This window comes from Sander lucioperca, chromosome 10 (genome assembly GCF_008315115.2).
Source record: "Sander lucioperca isolate FBNREF2018 chromosome 10, SLUC_FBN_1.2, whole genome shotgun sequence".
NCBI classification, from domain to species: domain Eukaryota; kingdom Metazoa; phylum Chordata; class Actinopteri; order Perciformes; family Percidae; genus Sander; species Sander lucioperca.
Genome location: NC_050182.1, coordinates 22,173,614 through 22,201,317, shown reverse-complemented (window position 1 = coordinate 22,201,317; position 27,704 = coordinate 22,173,614). Strand labels below are relative to the sequence as shown.

Sequence of the window (27,704 nt, the reverse complement as noted above, 5' to 3'; positions counted from 1 at the left end):
ACCAGCGTATGGCTTATTGTGATTATCTTGATACAGCTACGTGTTTACTGTTGAGTCTGGGGCTGCAACTAACCAATCATTTTTGTTATTGATTCATCTGTCAATTATTTTTTTCTTGGAATTGTTTAGTCTATTAAAATGCCAGGTGTTACTATTAGCATTAACTTTGACTGTGTTCTAATCGAGTGACACTGACAGTGTGACAGTACCAGGACCCTGAAACGGAAGCAGCTACATGGAATTCAGCCATCATTCATTTTTATTATTCACAGTGACATGACAAATGTCTTCTGTGGAAAAGGGCTATTACTTGTTTTTTCTGACCAATGGTCCAAAACCGGAAAAAAAAGATGTCAAAGTGACAAAAAAAGAAACCTTCTGATTTGAGAAGCTGGAGCTGCAAATGTTTTTGTTTGACAGATGACTTAACCATTTGACGGTCTTTGCTGCTGTTTGGTAGAACACATTTTGACTTGGGATGCCTTGTTGAAAAATGTGTTGTACTTCATGCAACCTTGTTGAGCCATCTCTGGCACTCAGTAAAAAAAACTCTGCAGCTTTCTGAACTTATCAGGTGGCGTCCATCCAGGAAATTGAAGTTTTTAATTTTACAGGGTTGACTGAACAGAATGATATAAATAAATACCCCCATACTGATAACGTGTGAAAACATGCTCTACCAATAAGTTCACATTGCTTTCCAAAACTGCCATTGAATACAAAGTTTTCATGAACAGTTGTCGACTGCTGCACTACCACCATGACACACCTTACCATGCATACTGAATCACAGGGTCAGTCCCTGCCCTGTCACTGCAAGCCTCTCATGCTTATACATCCCTTAGTACATTCATGTGGATTTTTTTATTTAGTATCTTTTCTTTTATGGTCCATATTATTCATGTGGATTTGTTATTTTATCATCCTGTTTATGATGTATGTGTATGTTGTGTGTGATGTCTTCAAGCTACTGGGACCTTGAATTTCCCCTTGGGGATCAATAAAGTATCTATCTATCTATCTATCTATCTATCTATCTATCTATCTATCTATCTATCTATCTATCTATCTATCTATCTACTGTATCTACTGTATCTATCTATCTATCTATCTATCTATCAATTTATCTATATAATCAATCTAATGTTATTCCATTGTACATTTATTGAAATTATTATATCAGTATATGTTTTTTTCACAAGAAGGTAATCCATCGCACCGAAAAAAATTGACAGATGAGCAGGTCTGATCTAGTTCTATAAACGACATTTTACATTTTTCTTGTTTTTCATATCCATTAGTTATTTATTTATTTATTCATTCATTTTGAATAGGCCTATGCTCATGTTCATGTTATATGTACAGTAAGCTATTTCATTTATTGTGTTTTACACTTTGCTCTCGTCCATAAAAAGAGATATGTGTTACTAAAACTCTGTTTTATTTCATTTATCATTTATCTCAGCACTATTTGAGCCAATAATAAGAAAGAAATCAATATGAAAATATGAATAATTCCCCCCATAATAGGATCTACAGGGACTGAAAGTGGTGTGTGTGTTGCACAAAGTATGAGCAAGTGTGATTTAGTTCTACAAAGACCTATGACCCTGACCTTATTGTATGCTATTTTTAATATCCTAATATAATAATCCTAATAAGTAGTATGTATTTGACTAGTCTTGTTGTAAATACCTCTACTATCTTTCTCACATTTATTATATAATGACACAATGCTTCTACATCTTCATCTGACAACAAACCTCACCTTATATTAGATCATATTTCTGCCATAAGGTCATGATTTATCATAGCCTACATTTGAATATTTAACAGATTTTTTCGACTCACCCTCGGGTCATGCTGACCTTATTCAGACTCCTGGAACACATTACAACACCTTCTTAAAATCAACTCAATTGTGCCTCTTGGACAATTTAGAAATCTGGTTTTAAACCTGCAAACTTCCAGTTTTAACTGCTTTAAAATAGTTGTACTTTCTTTTGCATCCTTATTATCCCAAATCATTTTACAATTCTGAATGTTTTCTTGTCTTTCTATGTTTCTTACGACTGCATTTTCTGTGTTCTGTTTTTGTCTTTGTAATCTGACTCGATGACATTGAAAAGGAGGGTCGCTCCTCAATGATCTCTCGAGGAGAAATAAAGGTTGAATGCTGCCGTCGCTAGATGGCGCTAGAACACCGAGCATCCCCCTCTCTGTTTCTCCACAGCTCAGCACCACAACAGTGGTGTGTGTGTGTGTGTGTGTGTGTGTGTGTGTGTGTGTGTGTGTGTGTGTGTGTGTGTGTGTGTGTGTGTGTGTGTGTGTGTGTGTGTGTGTGTGTGTGTGTGTGTGTGTGTGTCTTCCCTGGGAGCCTAATGGGAAATTTCAAGTCACCTAAATAAAAAGGAAGGTGTAATTAACGCGACGAGCTATTAATTGCATCTGCTACTGCTAGAGAGCGGATGAAGGGCACGAGGGCGCACTTTTTTTGGATTACTGGGCTCCACAGAAGTCTACTTCAGAGATCAGAAGAGAGAAGGCTTTATTTCAGGGTGTCTTTTCGTGCCAGGCATCCAAATGGCAAATGGCAGGTCAAACGGCGAGCGATGATAGCTAATGCAGACAGGGCCATCTTTTATTTCCCTGCACCAACTACAGGCATTGGGTTTTCGATCTGTAACATATCTGCATCTCAGAGGGATAATATCCACTGTGCTCATTATCCCATATAGAAGTCGATTAACCATATGGCCGTTGATTAAATAGTCCAATAAGGTCAGTCAAAATTCACTTTTGAATAAGGAAACACAGACTCCACTCCACTGGGTGTTCTGGAAATATTACGGTTCATTTTTCATAATGGAAAGACGCTACTTTTATGTCATTATTCTGTCCAAAAATAAACAATAAATAACATCTGTAACTACAGACTATGGTTGGATAATCACACTGAAAGCCACAACAGGAATTAGTTCATAGCACTAAGAGGGTCTGTTAGGTTTATTGTCTTCATTCAGTGGATAAACGAAATAACTGAGCACCCTACTTTTTTTTGGTTTATGATCAGATTAATCGGTCAACGCCATCAATAACCGATCAGCTATAGATTCCTATAGTCGATCCTCCTGGTTGGCTCAGTAACGCTGAGGGAAATCTCCCTCTCAGTGCATCCATACAGGCTCATCTGTTCACGCATCTGCACACATCGAGCTGCAGCTTGTGGAGTGAAATGGAGAAGAAACCGATTGTAATTAATTGTATTATGACATTATGTCTTTTTTGGAGTTAAGCAGGAAGTGGCAGGGAAATAGCATATTTGCATTGTAGCTGTCGACTTCAAAATAAAATGAAGTAGAATCATTAGATTTAGATTTAGAGAGATGCTCGTACAAATATCACCCCACGGGTTTCTATGGCAATATTATAGAGAAATGACATAGCATAGTGAATAGGAGAATGCCATCAGGGTCACCACTGTCAATATCAGTCCCTACAGAAATATTAGAGTGGAGTTTTCTGGTAAGCACTTTTGTTTTTAATCCATTGATCCAGAACCTTTTGTTTTGATGGGACAAAATAAAAACCAGAAGGTGTGTTTAAATACAGGAAACCTGTGTTTAAGTCTCACAGCCTATGATGCGTTTAAAGTCTGGGTTGTTTAAACCTTCAGTTTAAAGTGACCGAGATTAATAGCCAAAAATGTCCAAAACAATGCAGTTTTTTTGTTGTCTAGTGTTGTGGACACAGCTGTAGAAAAAAACCCATCTGAGACCAGGAACAGTGAAATGATGGTGAATAAAACAAGTTTGTGAATTTTAGGGATTATAGGCTACATCTTTAAATGCTACACATCTTTGTTTTTATACACATCTTTGTTTTTATACCATGTGAGACATACTCTAGATGCTTCTTTTTTTGTTGTTGTCAACAGTGTGCAACACAGAAAGTGAAACCTCTAGCTCCAAATAAAAACAGAGCAGTGAAATCAAAATATGACCATGTTGGTCCTCTTTCAAACCCTCCTAAGGACCAGTATCGGTCCTCGGACCCCACTTTGGGAAGCCCTAATTTAACCCCTTTTCACATGGAAGCTGTGCTTCTCCCAGCCAAAGCCAGTCGACTTGAAAGCAGCCTGGGGCAGACACAACACATCATCGGCTCACAATCTTCCATTCATCAAGCCTGATTTTCTCTCAACCATGAATTCCACCCAAACCAATGAGCTCAAAGCAAGACGCGTATTATTATTATTCTTTTTTTTTTTAACACCGCAGATGTCAGGCAGATAGTGAACTCACAGCAGCAGTCTTGGTTTGATGGATTTTAAAGCCGGGGGGGGGGGGGGGGGGAGAAAAAAAAACATATAGCCTCGACGTTGGAAAAAAGCTGTTTAATATCAACCCCATTATTTAAAAATGTGCAAGTCCGTTGTGTGTCCAGTGATGTAACACCTACAGGTATTGATCACCTCTGCTTTATCTACCCCAAGTTCATCCAGTGAATATGACATATAGCCTATGCCCCAAAAAAAAAGAAGAAAAAAAAACAACAACCCCAAAAGCACTCGTTTAACAAGCAATTAAACAAAATGACAAGAAAACAGCGTCGGATTGCTACAGGTCTACATCCCACAACTTGAATTTCCAGTGAATTATGAGTTGGATCGATTCTTTAAAGCTACTGAGGAAAGATTTCAACGCCATGGCGGTTTCTGCGTGTTGTTATTTTTTTTTGCAGGAGAAAACATACATCAGGAAGGGTAAAAAGAAAAGATGTTTCCACATGACAGGAGAATAAAAAAAATTAAAAATAAACAAGTCCCTGGATATCTGTTTTTGCATAAAACGAAAAAGCAAGCTACTGTACGGAGAAAAGATGTACTATATACATTTAGCTGTGACGGTTTTAGGCTGTGGCAATCCCGCTGAAAAATCCCAAATATGTCTTTCTTCTTCCCTACAAAACAAAAGCCTCCACGGTGTCATTTCATATATATCTCGCACTTTGTGTCATCTATAAAAAAAAAATTAAAAAAAAGCCATCGTATAATAAATTACAATCTCATAAACAATGCTGAAAAATAAAATATAAATGTCTACGAGCAATTTCCCCCATGTAATAAAGAAACAGACGAAGAGGAACAAAATGGCTGAAAGGAAATGCATGGCAACGACCTTACAAACAAATTAAAATAATAAAATAATAATAATAATGATAATCATTATAATAACAATAATTTTGATCATATGCTGCAATTTTTGGAATGTGGTTTTGGGAAGAATTCTAAAGGCCTTAATATTATTTTTCTTCTCAAACACTAATCATGATGCTTATCTCCGTTTCTAACCTCTAGCTCTGATTCATTGTGGGAAATTGTCTACAATGTAATCGATTAATCAAAATTCACTCCTCGAAGCACTATGCCTATATTTCGATTTGAAACACAATCTAATGTCATTTCAGAGCGGGCATCAAATGGCAAAAAACAGAAGTCCTTAGACAATTCAAACAAAATGAAATTGATTTCACATTAAAAAAATATTTAGACTGAAAATAGAATGCGCCACAAAATAAAATATTAAACCGTAAACGAGCATGATGTCGGCAACAAAATCAACTTTAAATAGCATACAAATACAAGGCAGTAGTTAGGCTATGATGAATGAGACTGGATTTATTTTTTTTTTTTAAAAACTCAACCTGTCTGTTTTTAAAAACATCAATCCAAAAAAGTGCCCCAGTGAAGAAAGAAAAACGGGAAAAAGAGAGATGAAGCCATGACTTTTAAAGTTATACAATATTTACAAAAGTGGATCCAAATGTTCTGTGAGAGTTGGTGACGTATATTTTCTGTAGATATCTATATCTATAGCCCATCCTGTTGTGGAAAAGTGCCAGATAATCCAATCAGTCGCCACGGAGCCCTTCCTGAAGCTGGGAGACTCTGAGGAGGGGCGGACGACGCTTGTTTTGTGAAAAATATAATGAAAGTTTTGTTACTGCTGCCTGACTGATGACAGAGGTCATAATACACTTTTTATTTACCACATCACTAAGGCCAATTACTGAATGGTTTAGCCTGTGAGCTGCACAAATGTAGCCTAATAATAATAATAATAATAATAATAGGCTAATACAAATTATAATAATAATACTCTGTGTCCATAACTAAACCCTAACCTCTGTCCTCACAGAATAAATAAGAGCTGAATGGCCTGCAGTGTTTTGACTGCAGAGCGGCTCTGTGCTGCCTGCCTGGCAGACAGATGGGACTCAGGCGATGCTCACCCTCAGCTGGACTCCACTGGACTTGGGCTGCAGCCCTTACTGGCCTCCAGTTTACTCCATTAACGCAGCTCCTTTGCCCCCCCCCCCCCCCCCCTGCACCACCCACCCATCACAGCTGGACGCACAATTTAGGGCTACAAAACTAAACGCCTTTGTATTTGCTTTCCCTTTTACGCACAGGAAGAAAGAGAGAAAAAAAAACGTGTTTTGTGATTTGATATAAAAGTGGCGAATGGAAAACCATTCATCTATGCTTTTTTTGTCTATCCCTCTTCTTTTTCAAGTATAATTTCAATACACAATAGGGGCTACACCTTGAAACTGCGTCGACTGGAGTCACAGTGCTGGGCATGTATCCTCGGAGAACACAACACAGGCTTCTGTTCCTTTAGCTCTGCACGGGAGAGGAAAACAAAAACGTCCTGTCCTCCCCTCACTCATTTTCCATTCCTCAGATATTCGCTGCAGATATTGTGTAAGTACTCACTGCAATCTATTATACATAAAACACTCACTATAGCGTTTCATAGTTCAGTGATTTATATATAACCTTGGGGATAAATAAAAAGGAGAAACATGTCCTGGAGGAGCGCTCCGGCAGAGTTCATTGGACCGGGGTCTGGACCCCGTGGTGCGGCGGCGTGTCCCCGTACACATCCTCGCTCCCCGGCAGAGCTCCTCCGGGAGGGGTCATGCGTTTCTCCTTCTGTCTCCTGTTACAAAACCAAACCCTGACCACTTCTTTCTCCAGGTGCAGACTGTCCGCCAGGCCGATTATTTCCGACGCTGCCGGTTTAGGACACTTCAAAAAATGGCTCTCCAGAGCTCCCTTTACGCTTACCTCGATTGAAGTCCGTTTTTTCCTTTTCCTTCCCTGCGCCGCGATTTTGTCCAGGCTGGTCGGGCTTCCCGAGGTGGAGTCCGCCTCCTCCAACCACTTGTTCAACAGAGGCTTCAGCTTGCACATGTTTTTGAAGCTGAGCTGCAGGGCCTCAAACCTGCATATGGTGGTCTGGGAAAACACATTTCCGTACAGGGTCCCCAGGGCGAGTCCCACGTCCGCCTGCGTGAAGCCCAGCTTGATCCTCCGCTGCTTGAACTGCTTGGCGAACTGCTCCAGGTCGTCCGAGGTCGGCGTATCCTCGTCCGAGTGGTCGTGGTGGCTCTGCGGCCGGTGCTGGTGCTGATGCTGGGACGGAGGGTGGCCGTGATCGCTGAGGTGCGGGCTGTGGTGCTCGTCGTGGCTGTCTCTTAGGTTGTGGTGGTGCATCCCCTGCCCGCTGCCCGGGATCAGCCCGTTAACGCCGAAACCCGGCTGGGAGTAGATAAGGCTTTGGCCGTTCGTAGTAGCCATGCTCGGTATGTGCGCAGCGGTGGTGGTTCTCCACGCCCGGCCGTCGTGGTGGTTCCCGTGCGTCTGGTGCACCAGGTGGGGCCGCGACTGGTGCTGCAGGTTGCTGCTGGAGTTGTGCATCTCGTCCCTGGCGCCCTGCACCGCAGGTTTGATGTCCTGCTCCGCGCCGAGCGGGCTGGAGGACCACGGGGCTCCCTCTCCCTGGGACAGCGCCGTGATCCACTGGTGTGCGTGGCTGAGCGTGTGGCTGTTGCTCTGCAGCTGGTAGTCGCCCTGCAACAGGCTTTGCGCGTCCCGGTACGCTGTGGCTTGCTGCATGCTGCCGGGCTCCGAGTGCACGATGGATGCGCTGGAGGTGAGGATGTTGTAGTGGTTAGACGCTGCGGTCGCCATGACTCTCGGAGCCGGACTGGTCGCTCTGATTAAAGGAAGCTCGCATTTGACAGATCCTCTCCTGCCCACAGGCGGCTCTCAGGCGCTCTGCCAAGTGGACGCAGAGGCGCACCTGGACTCCGCCACGCCTCCGCCGCTCATTGGACGCCAGAGGATGATGGACGTGGTAACCAAGGGCAACGACGCAGTGATTGGCTGCGGGGAAGTCTCACCAAACACTACTCTCTTTGTTGGAGGTGCGAGTTGAGGCTGCCGCGGAAGCGGAGAGCCGGAATGCAGCATGGGGAGACGGAGCACCGGGATCAGCAGTGCAACTGTAAGATACAGTGGATTTACTTTGATAATCATGTTCTATCAAGATTCAGGCTCAGGCTAGTTTAGATCCAGGGGACCAGGGTGTTAACCAAGATTAATACCAAATCTGTGTTGTGTAGGATATACAATTGTAAAAAAGGGGTAAATGTTGTTATTTGTTGACTGTAATTCTTCGCACATTTATGATATTAAATATTGTTATGGAGACGTGTGTGTAAAATCCTAATTTAATTAGGCGATGTAAACCTTTTCACTGGAGCAGCAAATATTGTTAGATTTCAAATGAAATATCTATATTACATGTGCAAATACAAGGTCTGTCTGTTTCATGTTTTACGTTGTAGGTGTATGTATTTTAATAATGTCTGTTATTTGCGCAGCGGTGTGTGTGTGTGTGTGTGTGTGTGTGTGTGTGTGTGTGTATATATATATATATATATATATATATATATATATATATATATATATATATAAAAGAATATAGCTACTGAGTATTAAGAATATCGTTATAGTCTATCAATCAACCAATACTTAAAAGCTGAGATAACATAATTTAAACATCAAAAAACAAGCAAAATAGTTTGAAATCTAATTTATTCAAACCGGTCTTAAAACAACAGGCATGCTGACATAATGTCCTATACAGTTCACTGTGTTAATGAGATGTAAGGCACGGTGAGTTGTAGGATATGCATATACGTATATCCTACAACTCACAACTATATATATATATATAATACTTTGTTTAAAAAAAATCTGTTAAAGGAAAAAGCTCAGGCCCGTTTCAATCAAATCGATTTCATTAGAAAAAGAAAATCTCCTTGTATTAAAAGTGAATACGTTGGACTCAATTGTGAGTGAAATGGACAGTGATGGACCTCATTGTTGACCTTATCTGTCCTAACAGCATTCAAGTAAAAGTTTTATAGCAGTTTAATTTGAAATGTGTATCATTTAAAAACACTCTTCTTGGATTGCATCAGTGTGAAGTCCATTATGTTCCTGCTACTGTAGATTATTTCAAACCATTGCTTATCAAAGCTATTAATGACAAACTCCTGCAATTTTACCAACATTCCTCAGTGGTTATAAAGATGTAAGTTAGTACATTTTCCCCAGCAAAGGCTTGGAAATGTGTCTACATTCATATGTCTTGACTTGAAAACTTTTAACAGCCCATAAAGTAAACAAATCCACTTTTGTGTCCCAGCAGACTGTAAAGTGAATTAACAAGCCTGCACTGGGAGGAGTGGCTCCACACAGAAAAAGGAGGGTCATTGGATTGAAGTTAATGTTCTATATATAGCTTGAATGATTTAAAAGAGTTTCTTTTTTAAACATTGAAACACACCATTTATACGGTTCCCAAACTGTTTAAGTTTGAAGCATTTTAATGTGCTCCTAAACGGCTGTTTACAGCACTGTAAAGCATCTATGTGGGATCCTTAGAACATGGTGTAACAGTATTGAAAACCTTTTAAGGATTCTTTACATCCCCCAAAAGAGATTTCAAAGTTATTTTCAGGTCTTTAAATACAACTATTTTAGAATTAATGGTGTGTGAAAAGCTCCTCTGGCTGCTCATCACCCAGTAAAGTGAGGATAGACCTAAGTGAAGAGCAGGATTAAGTCCAGACTCAGGCCTCCAGTCCGGGGCAGGGAGGGCAGCTTTCCATCCCGTCCCAGCTGTCGTCCCCCAAGTGTCAGCTTCAGGGACCAGGACTTTGTCCAGAGAGGGGACATTCCTGGCCGACCGCTGCTGGTTGCCATAGGGAGAGGTAAATGAAACAACAGCAGTCGCGTCGCTGCTGCTCCCCCCTTGTTCCTAGACTATCTAAAGGCCTCTATTTAGAGAGGCTCTCTGCTGCGGGGACAAAGCCTTTGCAGGGATAAAGGAGGGAGGGGTAAAGAGCACAGGGCCCTGAGAGAGAGAGAGAGAGAGAGAGAGAGAGAGAGAGAGAGAGAGAGAGAGGACTAGAAGAAGTGAAAAAGATGAGAGAGATTATGTCTGTCAAAGCTGCTCCTCACACTGCAGTGAGATAAAGCAAACTGTGTGAACGGAAAATTACAATACAGAACTTCAAAAATGTTGCTTGGCAGAAGTATGTTTCAACTTGCTAACTTCTGATGCAGTCCCTTAATTTTGAATACTACAAGGCATTAATAATTGCTACTGTATAGATGCAATTAAGAAGCACTTTTGGTCGCTGTATGGCCTATAACAAGTCAATCCACCAGAAATAAAGTAATACATACTGGCCACAAATTAAACCTATAAATCAATGGAGACAGTTCTTCAATAACCACAATTTATAACTTCTAAACTATGCAAATGACTCAAACTAATTAAAACATGTTATTTAATAACTTGGACCTAGCAGTAAAATTAAAAGGCAATAAGAAAAGCAATTATCAAAGAAATATTTTCACAAAAAATATTCAAACTGTGCAGTAAAAACAGAAAAGTCTACGCTGAATATGCACACCCACAAATCATTCTTAGCCATGTTAATTTATTCGGAAAGTTCACACAAGGACACATATCATGTGTACAGACTGAGGTCTGTGAACAATACAGGAGCACACAACAAAGGGCAAGTGCTAATTACAAAATGTTCTCTATCCCTGCTTTATGTGACCTGAATTGGATTTTGATGACACTGATTTAAGTTGTTCAACTTTTTTTTTGTCTTGATGCTGCTTAAGTGGCCAAAATACACAATCTTTATCTCTGATGTTACTAACAAAATAAAAAAAATATCAAATGCAACCATCTTGAAATATAGGGACACAAAAGTGCATATCAAATGCATAGAAAATATAAAACAAATATGTTATACTCATCCATTAAAGGCCCAATTGGCAACCAAAATGTACCAACATTTTAAATATAAGGTTGGAAATAGTTATGACTTATTATTAACAGACAGGTCTTTTTTAACAGTAATCATAAGTCTGCAATGTTTTCTGATGTTCTTGGTCTGTTTACATAAAAAAATATCTGTAAACAGTGATATAAACCAGGCCTCTGATGATCAGCTGAGATACCCAAAATGCTTATTATCCATGTATAACTCAAGCTCTCCAATTAAGTATTACTGATTGGGCCTTTAATGGATCTCATTTCATAGGCTAATAATCCTTTATGGATGTGAATCCAGCTGCACTGATAGCACATGAAGCTGCCAGGATTTAAGTCATACGCGGAAAAGTTTCCAGGCACGGCTCAGTAATTCATTCTGGTAATATTGAACATTATTGTGGCGTAACATTGAAATCGGCCAAATCAAAAGAACATTGTGGTAATTAGGCTGTAATTCAAGGAATTACCACATCGCCACACAGGCTTAAATAGTCGTGTTGGGAGAAACGCAAAGCACATTATTTTAATGGTGTAATATGCAAACTATGGCTCGTTTCAATTACATGGCTTAACAATGCATAAATGATGCGAGCCGTGTTATTTGGACTGCAGGGTCCTCAGTTATTCAATCACTCAGAGGGGCCAATGTTAGGGGCCATGCTGCCTCCTCTCATACAGTAAAAACACAGTGCTGAGCACCGAGGGCCGCTGCCAAACTACATTTAAGGGAATAAAAATGAACAGCCGAGAATGTAAGCGTTAAATTAACAGTAGGATAATTATATGACCCGTGTGCTGTAAGGATTCAATTTCTAACGCTTTAATTAGGCGACAGTCTCCCCATACATCAGCTCACATCCCTCTGCCAATTTCTCACCAGAAAGCGTTCTGTGAGCGGAAATAATTAGATTTTATTAAGACACGGCTCGCATAATAAAGAAAATCAAAGGAGGGGCTGGTTGAATATGATATTTTTTAAAATCATTGATTGTTCCACACACAGTCCACTGAGCCCCATTTAAAGACAAGGACAGTTGAGTCCAAACTAGAGGTAAAGAGGCTGCTATCCGTCTGACTATATTAACCCATATAATGAACTGTCCACTGTCTACTGTAGGAGGAAGATACAGTAACGTATGTTCTCAACCCTTCTGACAGAAATAATGTATAGTCCATTTGTTATAACTTTAGGGGGGTGCTATACAAAAAGCCCTGCAAAATGACTGTAAGGCTGCAACTAAAATTAATAATATTTTAATCATATAATCAGTGAAAATTGCCAGTCACTATTTCCCAGAACCCAAGATGACACATTTAAAGTCCCCCCACCAGTCAAAAATGTGTTTTACTTATTGTTACTTGGCTTGGATGTTTGAGCTTCACTGTGGAGAGTTTGACTCGGTTTTATCTGCTGAAGGGAAGTTTCTCTGAACTCACCTTGAATCTCAGTTTAACACCTGGATGTTCGAGAAGATTTTTGTGACATCACAACTAGTTTGGAGCCAGTCATGGTCCAATATGCAACTTACACAAAAGTGATGTGGAAACGTGAATCCTCTGAAGCATATACACTGAGAACAGACTTTTCAGTGAAGTTGGAGACATCCTGTGTCTAATTCTGTTGGGAAAGTTTGCAAATAAAAACCTATTGGCATATTCTTTAGCTTCTGTATGTTCTCCAATGATGGAGAAAGACTAGATGTCATTTTAAGATTTCTTAACGAGGTAATTCAATGTTTTTTGTGTGTGTAAAAAACACATGGGACACCACTTATTATTCCAAGCTCAGTATTTTTGTTCTAAAACATGTCTGGAGGGGATCTTTAAATTGCTTGTTGTGTCCAACAAACAGTCCCAAACCCAAAGATATTCAGTTTATTATCATATATCAGCATATTTTCACATTTGAGAAGCTTGAATCTTAGACCTAAAAAATGACTTAATTATTAAAATTGTTGCAGATAAATTCTGTCGATCAACTAACTGTTTCATCTCTAATTAACTATATGGATAGGTATTTGCCGCTATTAAATATCGTTATGATATCTGGACTATTACAATAGGAGATATAATCCAATGAGGTACAATAAGATGTTTAACAATTTAGCGTTTAGTGCCTCAAAGACACAAAATAGTCCCTGTTAGATCATTATTGGTTTATTACAGTCTCATCTTTAGGGAACAATTATTACTAACTGAATGTTTTTTTATTTTGCATCTACCACAACTTTGACTTGGTTGTCTCATTCCAGACCAGACACAAAATCAAAAAACCAAAAGACCTGAACCAATCTCCTTTCATCTACAAGATTGTATCCTCGAAATTAAAGATATTCTGGGTTATAACAAAGTAGTTTGCATTGTATACTGCGGAATATATACATACAAGACATACAGTATTTGACATAAAACATTTAATACTTTTAAATCACGCTCAGATCCATTGCTGCTGTGTAATAACAGAGATGTCATGTTGTAAAGGGTTTTATTTCAGATTAGCTGTTCAGATATCAATAATTCTCGTGCAGGCTCTGCTCAAGTCTTACATAACGAGAGCCGACCCACGCATTTCATCCTTACTGTAATTGTTGTGTGCATCAAAGGGAGGGAGATTGACAGGCTGTATGGGAGGATTAATACAGTGGGTGAGTGACTACATACTGGGTGGGGAGGGAGGGGGGGAACAAGAGAGGAGAGAGACTAAGATATGGGGGTGAGAAGGAGGAGAATGAGAGAAAAAAAAGTAGAAGAGGACAAAAAGTGGGGAGAGAGTTAACGAGAGGGAGAGCATTAATTGTGTGCATTGTGCCGGGGCTCTTTTGCTGAGTGTGGCTGTCGAGGTGCGGGCGCTAACCCCTCTAGCAGCCCGCCGTGATCTGAGCCAGCTCTCAGACTGCTGTATTCCAATGCAATTAGGCCACTCAAAGGCCTGCTTAAAGCTGCACCCACACCCACACCCACACACACACACACACACACACACACACACACACAGATAGCAACAGCCCCTGTGGGTCCCCTCCATTGTAGCGGGGAGGTGTATTCTGTCCCTCTTTGAGGCCCTGGATGAAGAGACCACCCTGGGGAGCAGAAAAAAGGGAGGATTACCTCTCTTTCTGTCCCTTTCCCTCTGTCTTTCTCTCTCTGTCTCTCTTTTGGCTTAGGAGTTCACCTCTAAAATCAGCTCAGGCACAGAGCTGAGCTTTGGTTAGTGCCTCCAAAGAGACACAACTTGGGCCCTTTTTTTGCAGAAGGAAACAGAGGAAGAAGAGCAACGAGGCATCGCTGTGATGGATGTCATTGTGGGACTGCTTTAGCAATATCACTTCCCTCTTCCTCTTTCATTATTCATACAGTCATATATTTCAACAAGTGGTGTGGGGCGTGCAGCTCACTAGCTCGTCCCCGTTGGCATCAGCGCCGCAGCCTCAGTCAGTCAGTCAGTCAGTCAGTCAGTCAGTCAGTCAGTCAGTCAGTCAGTCAGTCAGCCCCCTCTGTGTGCTGTATTAAGAGAAAGCTCTTCAAAATAGCAGAGTTCTCTTGGCGGCTTTTCAGCGTGTCTCATTCCCCAGAAAGCATTTAAAGCAGATTACCAACCTAAAGCTACACCTCCCAAATAAGAGAAGAGAGAGGGAGAGAGAGAGAGAGAGAGAGAGAGAAAACTGGCACATTAACACCTGCAATACTACTCAATGGCATCAACAGATTAACGAGGTAATCCACACAATGAGGTCTTTGATTCGTGTGGTTTGGCAGGCAATAACGCCAGGCATAATGCACACTGTTATTTCAGACCGTCCCAGCACGAGAAAACCTGGCAGAAGCCGTTCCCTTTTTTTTTTTTTTTGTCTTTCCCCATCAGATGAGCTTTTGAAGAATTTTAACGTGTGCATCTGGCGTGTTTGCTGGTTTCCTTGTCAGGGAAATAACCTGCTGGCTGCTCCTGTGGCTCATGTGAAGGGAGAAGGGGAGGAATCACATGCTTTCTGAAGGCTGTCTAAACAGCAGGGCTGAGGAGCTCTCCCTCGTCTTTCCCCCCATTTTTCTGCATAAGGACGTGCGTATAGGATAAGTGTGTGTGTGTGTGTGTGTGTGTGTGTGTGTGTGTGTGATAGATCTCGCGGTCCCATTGCTCATGTGCGGCTCGATTAGCCCCACGTGCCTCGTTCGTCAGACGTGGAGGCATAGCAGATGGCAGGAGACGCACCGTGTTACCATGCTGCGGCACTATGTAACGCTGCTCTAATTGAAACATCAATACCGCCCTGTCAATACACTACTGCTACTTCACAAAACACCATTACCTACAGACCTGCACTTGACTTGGAAAAACGGACTTTCTTTGTTTCATTATGGGATGCCCTGGTAAAAAAGTTTCTGGCTGATTCTGAAATGGCAACAAAGTAACTCTCCCCCTCCCCCCAACACTGTCTGTAACGGTTTCTGGTGTTTTTAATATCCTAATTTCAATTAAACCCTTGAGTTGATTTCTGTTTGTACACAGGGTTGTGGTGGTAACGGAAGCATGCAGAAATAAGAGAGAGAATTCCCTCTGTGGCATCTCTCCGCTGTGGCACATTTTTTAATGAATTGATAAAAAGTTGAGGGAGTTCACATGGCTGTGATCAGTAATTCGACGTTATCGGAAATTCAGTGGAGAACAGAGAGAAATTAGGCGGCTAGAAATTAATTTGCTATTTGTCCAACTCAATGAGGAGTGACACAGCCCCTTTAATGAATGGGTAATCCATTTCTTATTGCACTGAGCTGAATTCACCCTTCAATGAAGTGGAAAAAGACAAACATATCTTTCACCAACCTTTGCAACATCCGAAAAGGAAAGAGGGGAAGATGAGTGTAGAGACCCACTTCTGAGACTATTTGTTTTTTAGGGGAAAGATTGATATGTTTGCGCGTGTTTCTGTGGAGAGTGATTAACTTTAAAGCCAAGCTAGGAATCCAAATAAATAATGAGTGCCGACACTGAGGCCGCACAGTCATAGCACTGTACATTGAATTGATTCATGATCAATTGGCTTGCTGCACTGTGGAAAATAACATCTTTATTTAACCGTGGTTCACACTGTGTTTGTTTCTTCAGTTCCTTGCCTGCCGCCCTGTGCCTTCCAGTTCACACGTTCTCCTCCTGCTGGATCTGAAGAGTCTGACTGTTGGCGACATCCTGGAGAAGCTGTGACGGTACGGACCTGTTGTCTCCGTCCACATTATCCCTGATGGTCTTTGTCTCATGAAGCACCTTCACAGCACAGGGTCCTGACCCTGTGGAGGACTTCTGTCCAACATTTGTCGGGTGTAACTGTTGGATACAGTATTACAGTAATATGAGTGTGAATGAGAAAACGTAATCTACAAGAAATAAAATGTAGAAGCATACAGTAGAAGCAACTAGGGCTGCAACTAACTATTACTTTCAAAATCAGCTGAGCTTGTTATTTTCCCAATTCATTGATTAATCATTCTGTCTATAAAATTTCAGAAAATAATGAAAAATGTCTGGGATCATTTCCTTAAGCCCAACGTGATGTCGGTGATGATGTCAAATTACTTGTTTTGTACACCAACCAACAATCTGAAACCAAAACACACTCCGCTATCACATAAGTCAAAGAAACACAGCAAATCCTCACAGTTGAGAGACTGGGACTATAGGGAATTGTCAAAAATTTTAATTTTTGCTTGAAAAAACTGACAGGATGAAAGGTTAATTAAGGTTGATTAATCTAATCACTCATGATAAAAAAAAAATAAGAATTATGTCAATTAATCAATTTAGAAAACAATTTTTGTGGATAAACAAAATCTCAGTGTAAACGCAGTAAATAAATAAAAAAAAGGTTGAAATAACGCAAAACATTTTATTTTTACCACTGTGCTACAGTGGTAAAGTTAGCAGGGGGGGGTACATGAAGCATGTGAAGTAAACGTCACTCAAACTTCAGCTCCACTGGAGAGACCCAAAATAGCGGCAGATGAAATCTGCGTTGGGCTATGGGACTGTAACATTCTTTGAATTAATACACGAAACAAACATGAATGCCATATTGCTATCACTTTTCATACATAGTTTCCTGCCGTTTCAGGTTTGACTGGCGCTCTTCTAACTACGTCATATGATTGCGCCCTCTTCTTCTGGAGTGGTTTAAGAAAATCAGCGCCACCAACACTTGATTTCGATAAACTACCTCCTAATATTCGCATAACAGTAGGGTTGGGCATTGTCGATTCTCGATTCCGATTCTTTGAGGGATGCTTATTTTCACAAATAAGAGGAAGTTTCATTTTAATTCAATGGTGGTTTGCAGTTTTACCGCTCTTTCAATGTAAAATAAAGCCACACTACAGTGCTGCTTAATGTGCTCCAAGGCTGCAACACAACAAGCGCCTGGCCGCTTCAGAAACCAAAACTTGCGCATGTTAAATTGGGAAGTGATGATCGGATTTGAAACCAAATCCTCTAAACGATTCCTAACGATTCCAATAAAGAAACGATTCCACTGGAATCGTAATTTTTTAAACGATTCCAAGTAGGAATCGGTTCTCGATGCCCAACCCTACATAACAGTTGTGGATGTAAACGCGCATTCATTTTACTGATTTTCTGGATGGAAACTTGAGTGCAGTATTTGAACTTGAGTGGTGCTGCAGCTTACCTGGAAAGCCATTCTGGACTTTAGGGGCTTGTTGAGGGTCTGCTTATCCAACATTAAGTCTCCAGGAATCTTCAACATCTGGGTGATGGAACACATATTTAGTGTTAAAGACAAATAAATGGTAAGGTAGTATAGAGCTATTATAGTATAGAGATGGATTTCATCCTGTTTCTGAGGATAGAACCCAGGATTACAAAAGATCATTACAGGATTGATTGCAGTAATTAAATTAAAGCATTATTCCAGCATTTATTTTATTAAGTTTGGTGACACACAAGATAAAGATTAAAAAAAAGAAGAATAGTCAAAGTCAAAGCAGCAGAGGCCGACATTTAGTTTCTAGTATTGGGCAAGCTCCAGAAACGCACTACATTTCCCATAATGCAACCAATAGAATCGTTTCATTCAACCGTCTTTCTGTTAAACACCCGCGCCTTTCAAACTTCATGTAACGTATGTCTTGTAACGTAGCTTTTCTGTTAAAAATTGGCTACCCCAAATCTTATGACATCATCAGGAGTTGTTTTCTTTTCTGACTTGACAAAATTCTTCCAGAGTGACAGAAGACATTTTATATCAGTTTACTCAGGCTGAGTAGTACTCCCTCTGACTAATAAGCGGAACTTTATGTGTACGTACTGTATGTGTAAAATCTGTGAAGTGGCCCTTTAATCTGACTCTTAAACGTCGTGATTTATTTATAGTTGTTGTGGTACATAATTTGCTCTTGTTAAGTCCTCCATCTGTTGCACTTCACACCAGAATCACTTGCAGCAGGGGAAGTGAGTCCTTTGACCCCCCCCCCCCGCTCCTTATGGATGTCATGAGTGGAAAAACAACAGAAGAAATCTGATTCAACCCTGTTTTCTCAAGGAAAAAGACAAGGACAAACAGCTGAATTTGAAATCAATCAAAAACTGGCTCTGTCCACAGGTTTCAGACTTTGGTTACGATTTGATATTGGCTCAAGTTTTCAGCGAGTGTTGATGTCTCAGAGTTTTGAGGAATCCCGAGCGGGCAGCTTACAGCGGGGGCTTCAGTGACACAGTATTTACAAGGCATGAGGAAGTGGGAGCGCTGCAACAGACGGCAGCGTACACGGCGCTTTCAATTATTTCTCACAGCATTCATGAAAATAGTAGCACAGCGGGGAATACACTATGAACAGCAAAACTATAAAAAGACATGGAGCGAAAAGAGAACTCCCAAGCTAAAATAAATGGCTTCGTATGCTGTTGTTGGTGAAGAGCTGAACAGTGTATGTCTCCCAAATAGGAGCAATAGAAATAGCGTGGTGGAGTGTAGACACGGTGAGCAGTGATGGAGCAAAAAGCGGAGCATAAATAATTGGAGTTTGGGTTGAGGTTTTGATTTGATAGCGTCTTAAACATCTGTTCACCTGAAGAAGTTGGTTTGACTTCATGAAACTGCATGCCATTCTCCACGGGGGAGGGGGGGGGGGGAGGGGGCACTTATTTGACTTGAGAATTATAATGCCCTAGTCTGAATGAGTTTGGAGTCTAAATACGTTTCCAAAATCAACTTAAAAACAAATAAAAGACTAAGAGTCTACAGCCATGCTAGCAGCTCTGTGACGCTGTACTACACAGCGGTGCTTTGAGCTAAATGCTAACGTCAGTATGCTAACATACTCACAATGACAATGCTAACATGCTGTTTAGTAGCTATGTTGTTTAACATGTTCGACATAGCATTTGCTAATTAACACTAAACACAAAGTACAGTTACAATTGATCCTGACTACATCAGAACTACTGTAAAGCGTAGCATGTCACTGCCTTGCTAGCTATGTTTCAATTAAAATGTCAAGTACATTTGCACAGATGTTTGAAATTTTGCCAAACATAAAATGCGATATCAGTCTTAATACACATTAACTTGGCTGAAGTAAGTAATAATAACTGAATGACAGACTAGAAACTAGAAAAAGGTGTTTTAAGTTAGCATTTAATGACCCAAATTATTTGAATCTTTTGAGGAGAAGTGAAACATTTGACGTGGTGGTGGTGCTAGATGAAAAGTCAGGGGATCACCAAAATCATTAATTCCTGTACAAAATTTCACGACAATCCATCCAATAGTTGTTGAGATATAGAGATGTAGAAAAAAACCTCAGGGTCTTTATGCAAGCAACATCACCTATAATGGAGTATACTATCCTTCACTGTCACATCCCCCTGACCGTCTCCCATTAAAGCCATGAATCAATTTGCTTAAACAAGAAGTTTTTTGGCATCTAACTTTATGTCAGACAAATCTTTCTTCATTTCTGTCCTTCTGTTACCGCTCTGCCATGACACAGCGGTGCCAGCTGCAGACATATTATCCTATATTTTCCGATCCCTTAACACTAGCCTACTACTGTCACAACTTCATTTGGATTTTTTTAGCTGATTTTCAACAACAGGGCTTCAAGCTCTGTAGTATTACGTTTTTCTTTTTACTCTCGCATGACATTTTTGTAAATTAAACTTCTTGGAACGGGCAGCCTTATATAGCGCTGATTATAATGATCACACCTCATGAACATGCACCTCCTCATGAACAGGAAGAAGTTGAAACAAGCGACTTACGTCAAGTCTGTCTGGTTAAGAGAGTTTGGTGAATCCGACTTGTAACACTCGTACGTAAGCCTCACGGAGATTTAGGATTAGAATACGAAAATGCTCAAATGAGTCGTGAAGTAGAACTTAGGCATTATTGGTGTCGTTTTGGGTTATGATAAGATAACAAATCTGTTTGATTGTCTGATTTGTTCATTTTGATTAACGTCACTGTGTTAATGTCAGCAATTAATTAGCAAGCACAGGTATTAGAAATGATGACCAAAACAACATTCAAGTGTTACTTAACTAGAAATATCCTTCAGATTGGTAGATTAACAATATATTCACGCAAAGGAATGTACACACATCTACACCATATCCTTTCTGTCCTCTAAGTCATCAACGGAAACAGATGACAACCAGCTTTTCCCGGAGCTGATCTCTCTCTCTCCTCCTTTAGATGAGAAGCTGTTAGTGAGGCAGAGAGAGAGGGAGAGACAGAGGGAGGGGGAGAGAGAGAGAGAGAGAGAGAGAGAGAGAGAGAGAGAGAGAGAGAGGCTCACATCCAGAGATGTTTGTTTCCCAGCCCTTCCACCGTCTCTGTGGGACGACCCTCCTCATCCCCCCACCTCCCCCCAACCTAGTGGATCAAACAAAGGACATCATTTGTAGGCCAAGTCTTTTTCTGAGCGCCTCTCTTCTCGGCTCTGCATACCAATCCAATACAGCCCAAGGAAAAAAAGCTACGCCGTAGGTACGTGTGTGTGTATGTGTTGTGTGTGTGTCTGGGCCGGGGGTTGGAAGGTCTGTTTGCCTCTCCGCCAAGCATCGATTTATCCTTTCTCCAATTTATTTCTCCTCCTTGCCTCTACGATCCATTCAGATCTGCCTCTAGGGGAGGAACTCGGGGTAAAGACGTTGTCAGGCCTCGTCGTTGCCTCCTAAAGTCATCTACAGGCCCGGGGGCCGTGTACCCCTGCAAGGACATGTCAGGCAGCAACATGCACACAAACAGAGCTACCTGTTGTCCAGCGGGACACTTTTGTCAGAGCTGTAATTGGCCTCATAATGCAGCATAAAGGACACAGATAGAAGGCTTTAATGCATGTGAGAGGATGCATTATTAGTCTGAAAGGGAATTATATTTGTTTCGGTTCAGACACTGTGCTCACAGGTGATTCAGTAGACCACAAAACGTCCTCTAATTTCAAAGGGGAGTTATACCCTGCTCGTTTCTGCAGTAACAACTGTTGGTGAAGCCAGAATGATATTTGATTGTTCCTCATAATCAGGCCTAGACTCAGTGTACGAGCAGATATGATCAGAATAACATTATCTCAAGTCCCCCATTCAACTGTCTCTGTCTGTTTGATTCTGACATTTTCAGATGTTATTACTCAGACTCAAGAATTTGTATCCTAAAGACTCTGCGGTGACGGCAGCATAGAACAGAAATGCTGCATTTGCACAAAATCCTACCGTCGTACCCACACACACACACACACACACACACACACACACACACACACACACACACACACACACACACGCATATGGCAGAGATCTGCGAGCCATTCTTCAGTGTCACAGTGAGCGACGCCTGGCACATCCTTACACCTGAAGTTGATCAATGCAGATATGTCCAGGGGGAAATTGAAATCCATAGGAAATTAGGCGGCACCAGTGATTTATTGGAACAGTAAATCACAGTGTGTGATATGTGTGAAACATGTGTGTTCCTGCTCTGTGTACAGTACTGTACCTTGTGTCTGGCTGGCACAGTGATATCAGCAGCCCGCACCTTCCTGTCTCTCTCCATTTGGTAGACCCATTGAATCAGATCCAGAGGTTGGTAACGGTCCCTGTGGTACACCCCCCTGTGAGGGACAGGGTGACGCGACCCCATGGACACAATGCTCTGCAGGGGTCCCTCTGAAGCAAAAAAAAAGAAGAAGAAAGAAAGCATTGAACTACTGTTAAAGCGGTGCATGGCACTGTTTGCCTCAATAGCTACGTTTCCATCCAAATGTCAAGTCAATTTTGTGTAAATGTTTGAAATATTGCCAAATACATTTACTAGGCTGGTGTAATAAAACATTTTAAATAAAAGACCAGACACAAGTTTTTCAGGGTCACTTTTCTTGACGTAAAATTCTTGAGTTTGTTAGTATTTTTACACTATTTATGATCAGCAGAAGCTGTTCAACGCATTTACATTATGTAATTCAGCCTCTATATGGTTGTTTTTGTTGATAGTGGCGGCGTCCGCCATTTCTGCGTGAGATTCAAATTGCCTGGAGACACGTGAGGGATTGACAGGAAAACAATGCAACATGTAATCCAGTTTTATTATTTATAGTTTTATGTCATTGATATTCTGTCAACTCTACAGCTGTATCAGAGCTGCAGTGTTATAGTAAGATAGTGTTATGACTTAAAGCTCCATTGTGTAATTTTTTGAGTTGATTCTTAGCAAAAACCCCGATTTGTTCTTTCACAAATATGTGCTCATTCATGTGTAATTACTTCCACAAACTAATCAAAGTATTCTCGTAAGCGTAGAATCTGCCATTCAGAATCTTTCAGAATACATAGGAGCGACTCACTGGAATGACAGCAGCCATGTAGCGCCTCCATCTTTAAAATACATAAGCCAAAGAGGGAAATACCTCCACCTTTCGCACTTTTACACTCAGTGGCACCGTGACGAATGCCAGGGAGGGAGATTACTCGCGACTGCTGGCAGATTTGAAAGTCTGTTGAAGATGGAGGATCACACTGATACTTTACTAACATTAGCTTGCATTTGTTTGGGAACCTGATAGCTGATGTTAGCAATGAAATGGTACCAAAATAACGAAAACGTAAAAACTATTATTACACTGGAAGGAACACTCACGGACAAAGTCGTACTTCTTGGAATAATACGGTCACCGTAGGAGTTAAAACGCGCTTGGAATGGGAGGGGCTAGAAAGTAATATTCAGTCGGTTGTCATATACAATTTCACCGCTAGATGGGAGAAATTCTTACACAATATAGCTTTAATAGTTTGCTAATGCAAACCAAACATTTGCTACTGCTGCTTCTTTACATTAAAATCATTCAACTAGTGAAACGGGGGGGGGGGGGGGTTCATTTTATTGAACATTCTTCAATAAAATGTTTGAAGACCAAAATAAAAAAGTGAAACAACCCAACTGTGGTCATTCAATCAGAAGGTTGTGGTGAACAAATATTGCAGGACATTTACAATATAAATCCATCACTTTACAGACAAATCATGCCGAGAATACAGTACATCTTTAATAAGAAGACAAATGTGTTTCCAATTCATTGCATTGCATAATGTCTCTGGCAAATTAAATATAGAAACAGTCCGTTCTGTGATAAAACATTTTTATCAAATAAAATGCATTTGCCATTTTCATCAGCCTTTCTACATTGTGACAATTTGATTCAAAAATGACTTGAAACTGGGAATGGAATGCATATTTCCTATTTGTGTATCACTTGTGATACCTTTGAAAATGAAAAAATGAAAACAAAATGGCTCACACATCTAACCTTACATTTTACCTTTACCATATATCAAAGTGTTAATCCTAAACTAGCCCCTTTCAAGAACATCTGCACCAAAATGTCCTCACTTTAGAGGGGCTTTCCTCAGCTTTCTATGCTTGTGAAGTAATCTGATTCTTTTAAGAATGAAAGTGTAAGACAGGCACACTTACAACACAATGGGAAAATCTAAAATATACTGTATATCTGACATTGAGTAGTTGTGTGAGTTTCTTAGAGGAGATTGCATTCATGCGTGAATGTTCTAATAAATCCAGGAGGATTTTCTCAAGCATAAAACACAGATAGTGTGTAGTGTGAAGCCCAACTGAAGAATCACCGCCCCACACACACACTCGCACACCCCTTCCCTTGCTGTTTTTTTCTTCTTTTTCCAGGTACACTGCTTGTGTTCCAGCTTGTTTTTGTCCTGCTTTAATTGCATTTTTTTTTTTTTTGCAGAGAAGAAGAAAAGACAACAACAAGGCGGCGGGGGCTGCGGCTAATGGAGAGGCTGTAATTGTGAATGGAGGCATTCATCTGGAGACGTCGTCCGTGAATTGCGCCACAATGCGCAGCGCCGGGCTGCTCAGATCACCAACCAGTCACCAAACACACACAGATGCACACATATAGACGCACACACTGAAGCCTTTAGATCACTGGTGCTCAAGAGGAGGAACGGAACAACACCTCGGCAGAGAGCGAGACAGGAGCAAAGAGGGGGAGAGAAGGAGCGAGGACCTAAGGGGGGGGGGAGCAACAGGAGAGGAGAAATTGTACAAGTAGAGGAGGAGGAAGATGGGATTAAAAAGTGGATGTTTCCTGCCATTTGATTTGGGCTATAGAACCTAGGAGGTAGATCAGATAGACACGCATACACGCACGCACGCACGCACACACACATGCACACACAGATTCTGATATAGAGGAACATGTAAGTAAACACAAATGCATACACACAAGCATGCACAACACATTCATTCTGTGTACAGACTCACAAACATGTCGACAACATTCAACATTTTATTGAGCTATTTACCAACCTCAGACAATGTCAGACAAAATCATTGTCAATTTTTTTTGTAAAACCGACAGACAGATGTGAATGGTGACCAATAGCGTTGACTTTTGATGAATTTAAATGATGAAATAAGAAGATACAAGGTTTCTGACCCGGAAAGAAAACACAAAAGGGTTCATGCATAGTCTCACACACACATCATACACATACACATTGACGCATGTAAGTCTGCGTACACATCTTTTAAAAACACATCAAATGAATGCAATAAATGCAAAAGGGGTTGCATTAATCATCAGAAGTACCAAACAGTGTTTGCTTTGAATTTTATTTGCACAATAATGGTGTAGAATATTATCTAGTAACATATGTGTGCAATTGATCGTATATGTCCTTGTAACACACTTTGACAGACAGGTAGACACACACACACACACACACACACACACACATTCATTTAAAACTAAATGTCCACCTGCTGAAACAGTAAAACCCACACACACACACACACACATCCTTCAGCCTTACAAACACCATGAAGGCAAAACACACAGAAACACGGCTAAAAAAGACACAACAAAGCCTACGTGACGGTATATATTTAAAAAAAAACTCATCTCGACGAGGCACCTGTCAGCGCGGCGGCTCCTGCTACTACAGAGAAACATTAGGAAACAACAACTCAATTAAACACACCATCCCTGTTCAATTACTGCCACATAATCACAGCAATTCACCTTCACTTGCCGCACAGCCACCAAACAAACACAAACAATGGCGAGCACACATACAGAGGCGGAGAAACGCGCACGCACGCACGCACATATGCACACACACACACACACACACACACACACACACACACACACACACACACACACACACACACACACACACACACACACACACACACACACACACACACACACACATATGCTGGAGCTGTAGCTGCTTCATCCTACACATCATGAGCGTTACCGTGTGGTATCTGCTGACTAACTGGCATAAATGAGAGATGGAGCATGTTGGATGTTGGCAGAGATTAATATGAATGGAATTACTGAAGCTCTAAAAACAATTACATTTGCAAACATGTCCACTGAAGTATAAATGACATAAGTATGACAGTTCCTGTCCTCTAAATGCAGTTGGCTTTACTTTAGGGTAGACAACATTTATGCAAGTGGTATAAATGCCTGAAACGTTCTGAACACTGAAAATGACATCTGCAAGAAGATGTATATTAGGAATGCATCATGGTAACTATGGAGTCATAGGTGTGCCATCAAAAAAAAATACATCTGTAATATAATAACAAAATAAATGTGGATAATAAATTATGTATAAAATTAGAAATAATTAAATAAATGGAAAAAATAGTAAGAGTAAGTTTTGCAAAAATAAAGAAATAATTAAAAGACATATAAAAATGAAATATACAGAAATAAATGTACAAATAAATGAAAATTCTTATAATTATTCATTTTGTTATTTGTCGTTATATTTCCACATTTGTTTATTCTTTTATTTATTTCTCTTTATATTTCCAGATTTATTTTCTTATTCTTTTACAGAATTATTCTTTTTTTTATGGCACTCCTATGACTCCATAGTTTTCAGCACTTTCTTAATAAGTAATGAGATCATAGACATATCAATCATCAATCAGTTGCCATTATATAAGAGGCCCAGGTGTTTTAGCATGCATTGTGTCAACTGTTTAAATTGACTGAATTTTCCAATGATAATAATAATTTTGGCATTTTTAGGCCTTTATTTGACAGGACAGCTGAAGACATGAAAGGGGAGAGAGAGGGGAAATGACAAGCAACAAAGGGCCGCAGGAGTAAACCTCTATATATGGGTGCCCGCTCTACCAACTGAGCTATCCGGGCGCCCCAGAATGGTGTTTAATTTTGTTTCAATTTAGATGCATATAGACTGAGGAGCCACTTTATTAGGTACGCCTAACTATAACAAATGCAGTATAATACAAATCCTACCTTCATGAAGGTTGTAATGAGTTGTAAATAGTTATCAGTTTTTGCAGAAACTGTTTTGGAGGATGTAGTTGGTGGTTCTGTTAAACTGTATTGCATTATACTGAGAGGTGTTTTTAATATTTTGTCTACCCTCATTAACATAAAAGAGGTGGACAAATGTCTTTCTAAAACAAAAACAGAACATTATGACCTTTATGAAGGTATGATTCTACAGGTGTACCAAATAAACTGGCAACATGTACTCCTTTTTTTTAACCAATGAACTACAGGGGTGCAAGCTTTAACAGAGCACACAGCGGGTCACAGAAAATCAGTATACATTATTCAGTAATTTCTACTTCCACTTGAATATGTGTGTGGTCTACAAAGTTGACTGTGAACAGAACAAAAATCATAAAATCACCCCGCAAATCCTTTCGTAATACTAGAACACTCTGGACAGTGTGTTTTTTTCTGATACCCAGGTACAAATGTTGACATTCTCAGGCTACAAGAGTTACACATCCACTGTGTTCGCATCACAACTTGTAGCAGTTCTTAAGCTTAACAAGAAACATTTAATGACATTCTGCACTATATGAACTATAAAAGACATGTGAAAACACTTTTGTGCAAACTATTTTAGTACTTTTGGTCTAGGAGTGGTTTTTCATGGTTCGT

The 27,704-nt window shown here is 40.4% G+C and overlaps 2 protein-coding genes and 1 long non-coding RNA gene across 3 annotated transcripts in view; 1 reads left to right on the top strand and 2 right to left on the bottom strand.

Moving 5' to 3' along the window:
* Positions 1-6,405: 6,405 nt before the first annotated feature.
* On the bottom strand, positions 6,406-8,351 carry pou3f2b (POU class 3 homeobox 2b). The gene has a single exon (XM_031322687.2). It carries the CDS (start codon positions 8,039-8,041, stop codon positions 6,899-6,901), a length of 1,143 nt encoding a protein of 380 aa, XP_031178547.2. The 5' UTR covers positions 8,042-8,351; the 3' UTR covers positions 6,406-6,898.
* Positions 8,352-15,051: 6,700 nt separating this feature from the next.
* LOC116066554 (proprotein convertase subtilisin/kexin type 4-like) overlaps positions 15,052-27,704 on the bottom strand; it is a 238,799-nt gene continuing 226,146 nt past the window's right edge. The window contains 3 exon segments of the mRNA XM_031322680.2: positions 15,052-16,536; positions 17,891-17,968; positions 22,220-22,389. Of these exon segments, the coding sequence (XP_031178540.1) occupies positions 16,351-16,536; positions 17,891-17,968; positions 22,220-22,389 (434 nt within the window). The 3' untranslated portion in view covers positions 15,052-16,350.
* Positions 16,302-25,003, top strand: LOC118496011. The gene is made up of 2 exons (XR_004898477.1): positions 16,302-16,418; positions 24,480-25,003. It is a non-coding gene; the product is annotated as an uncharacterized LOC118496011 (long non-coding RNA).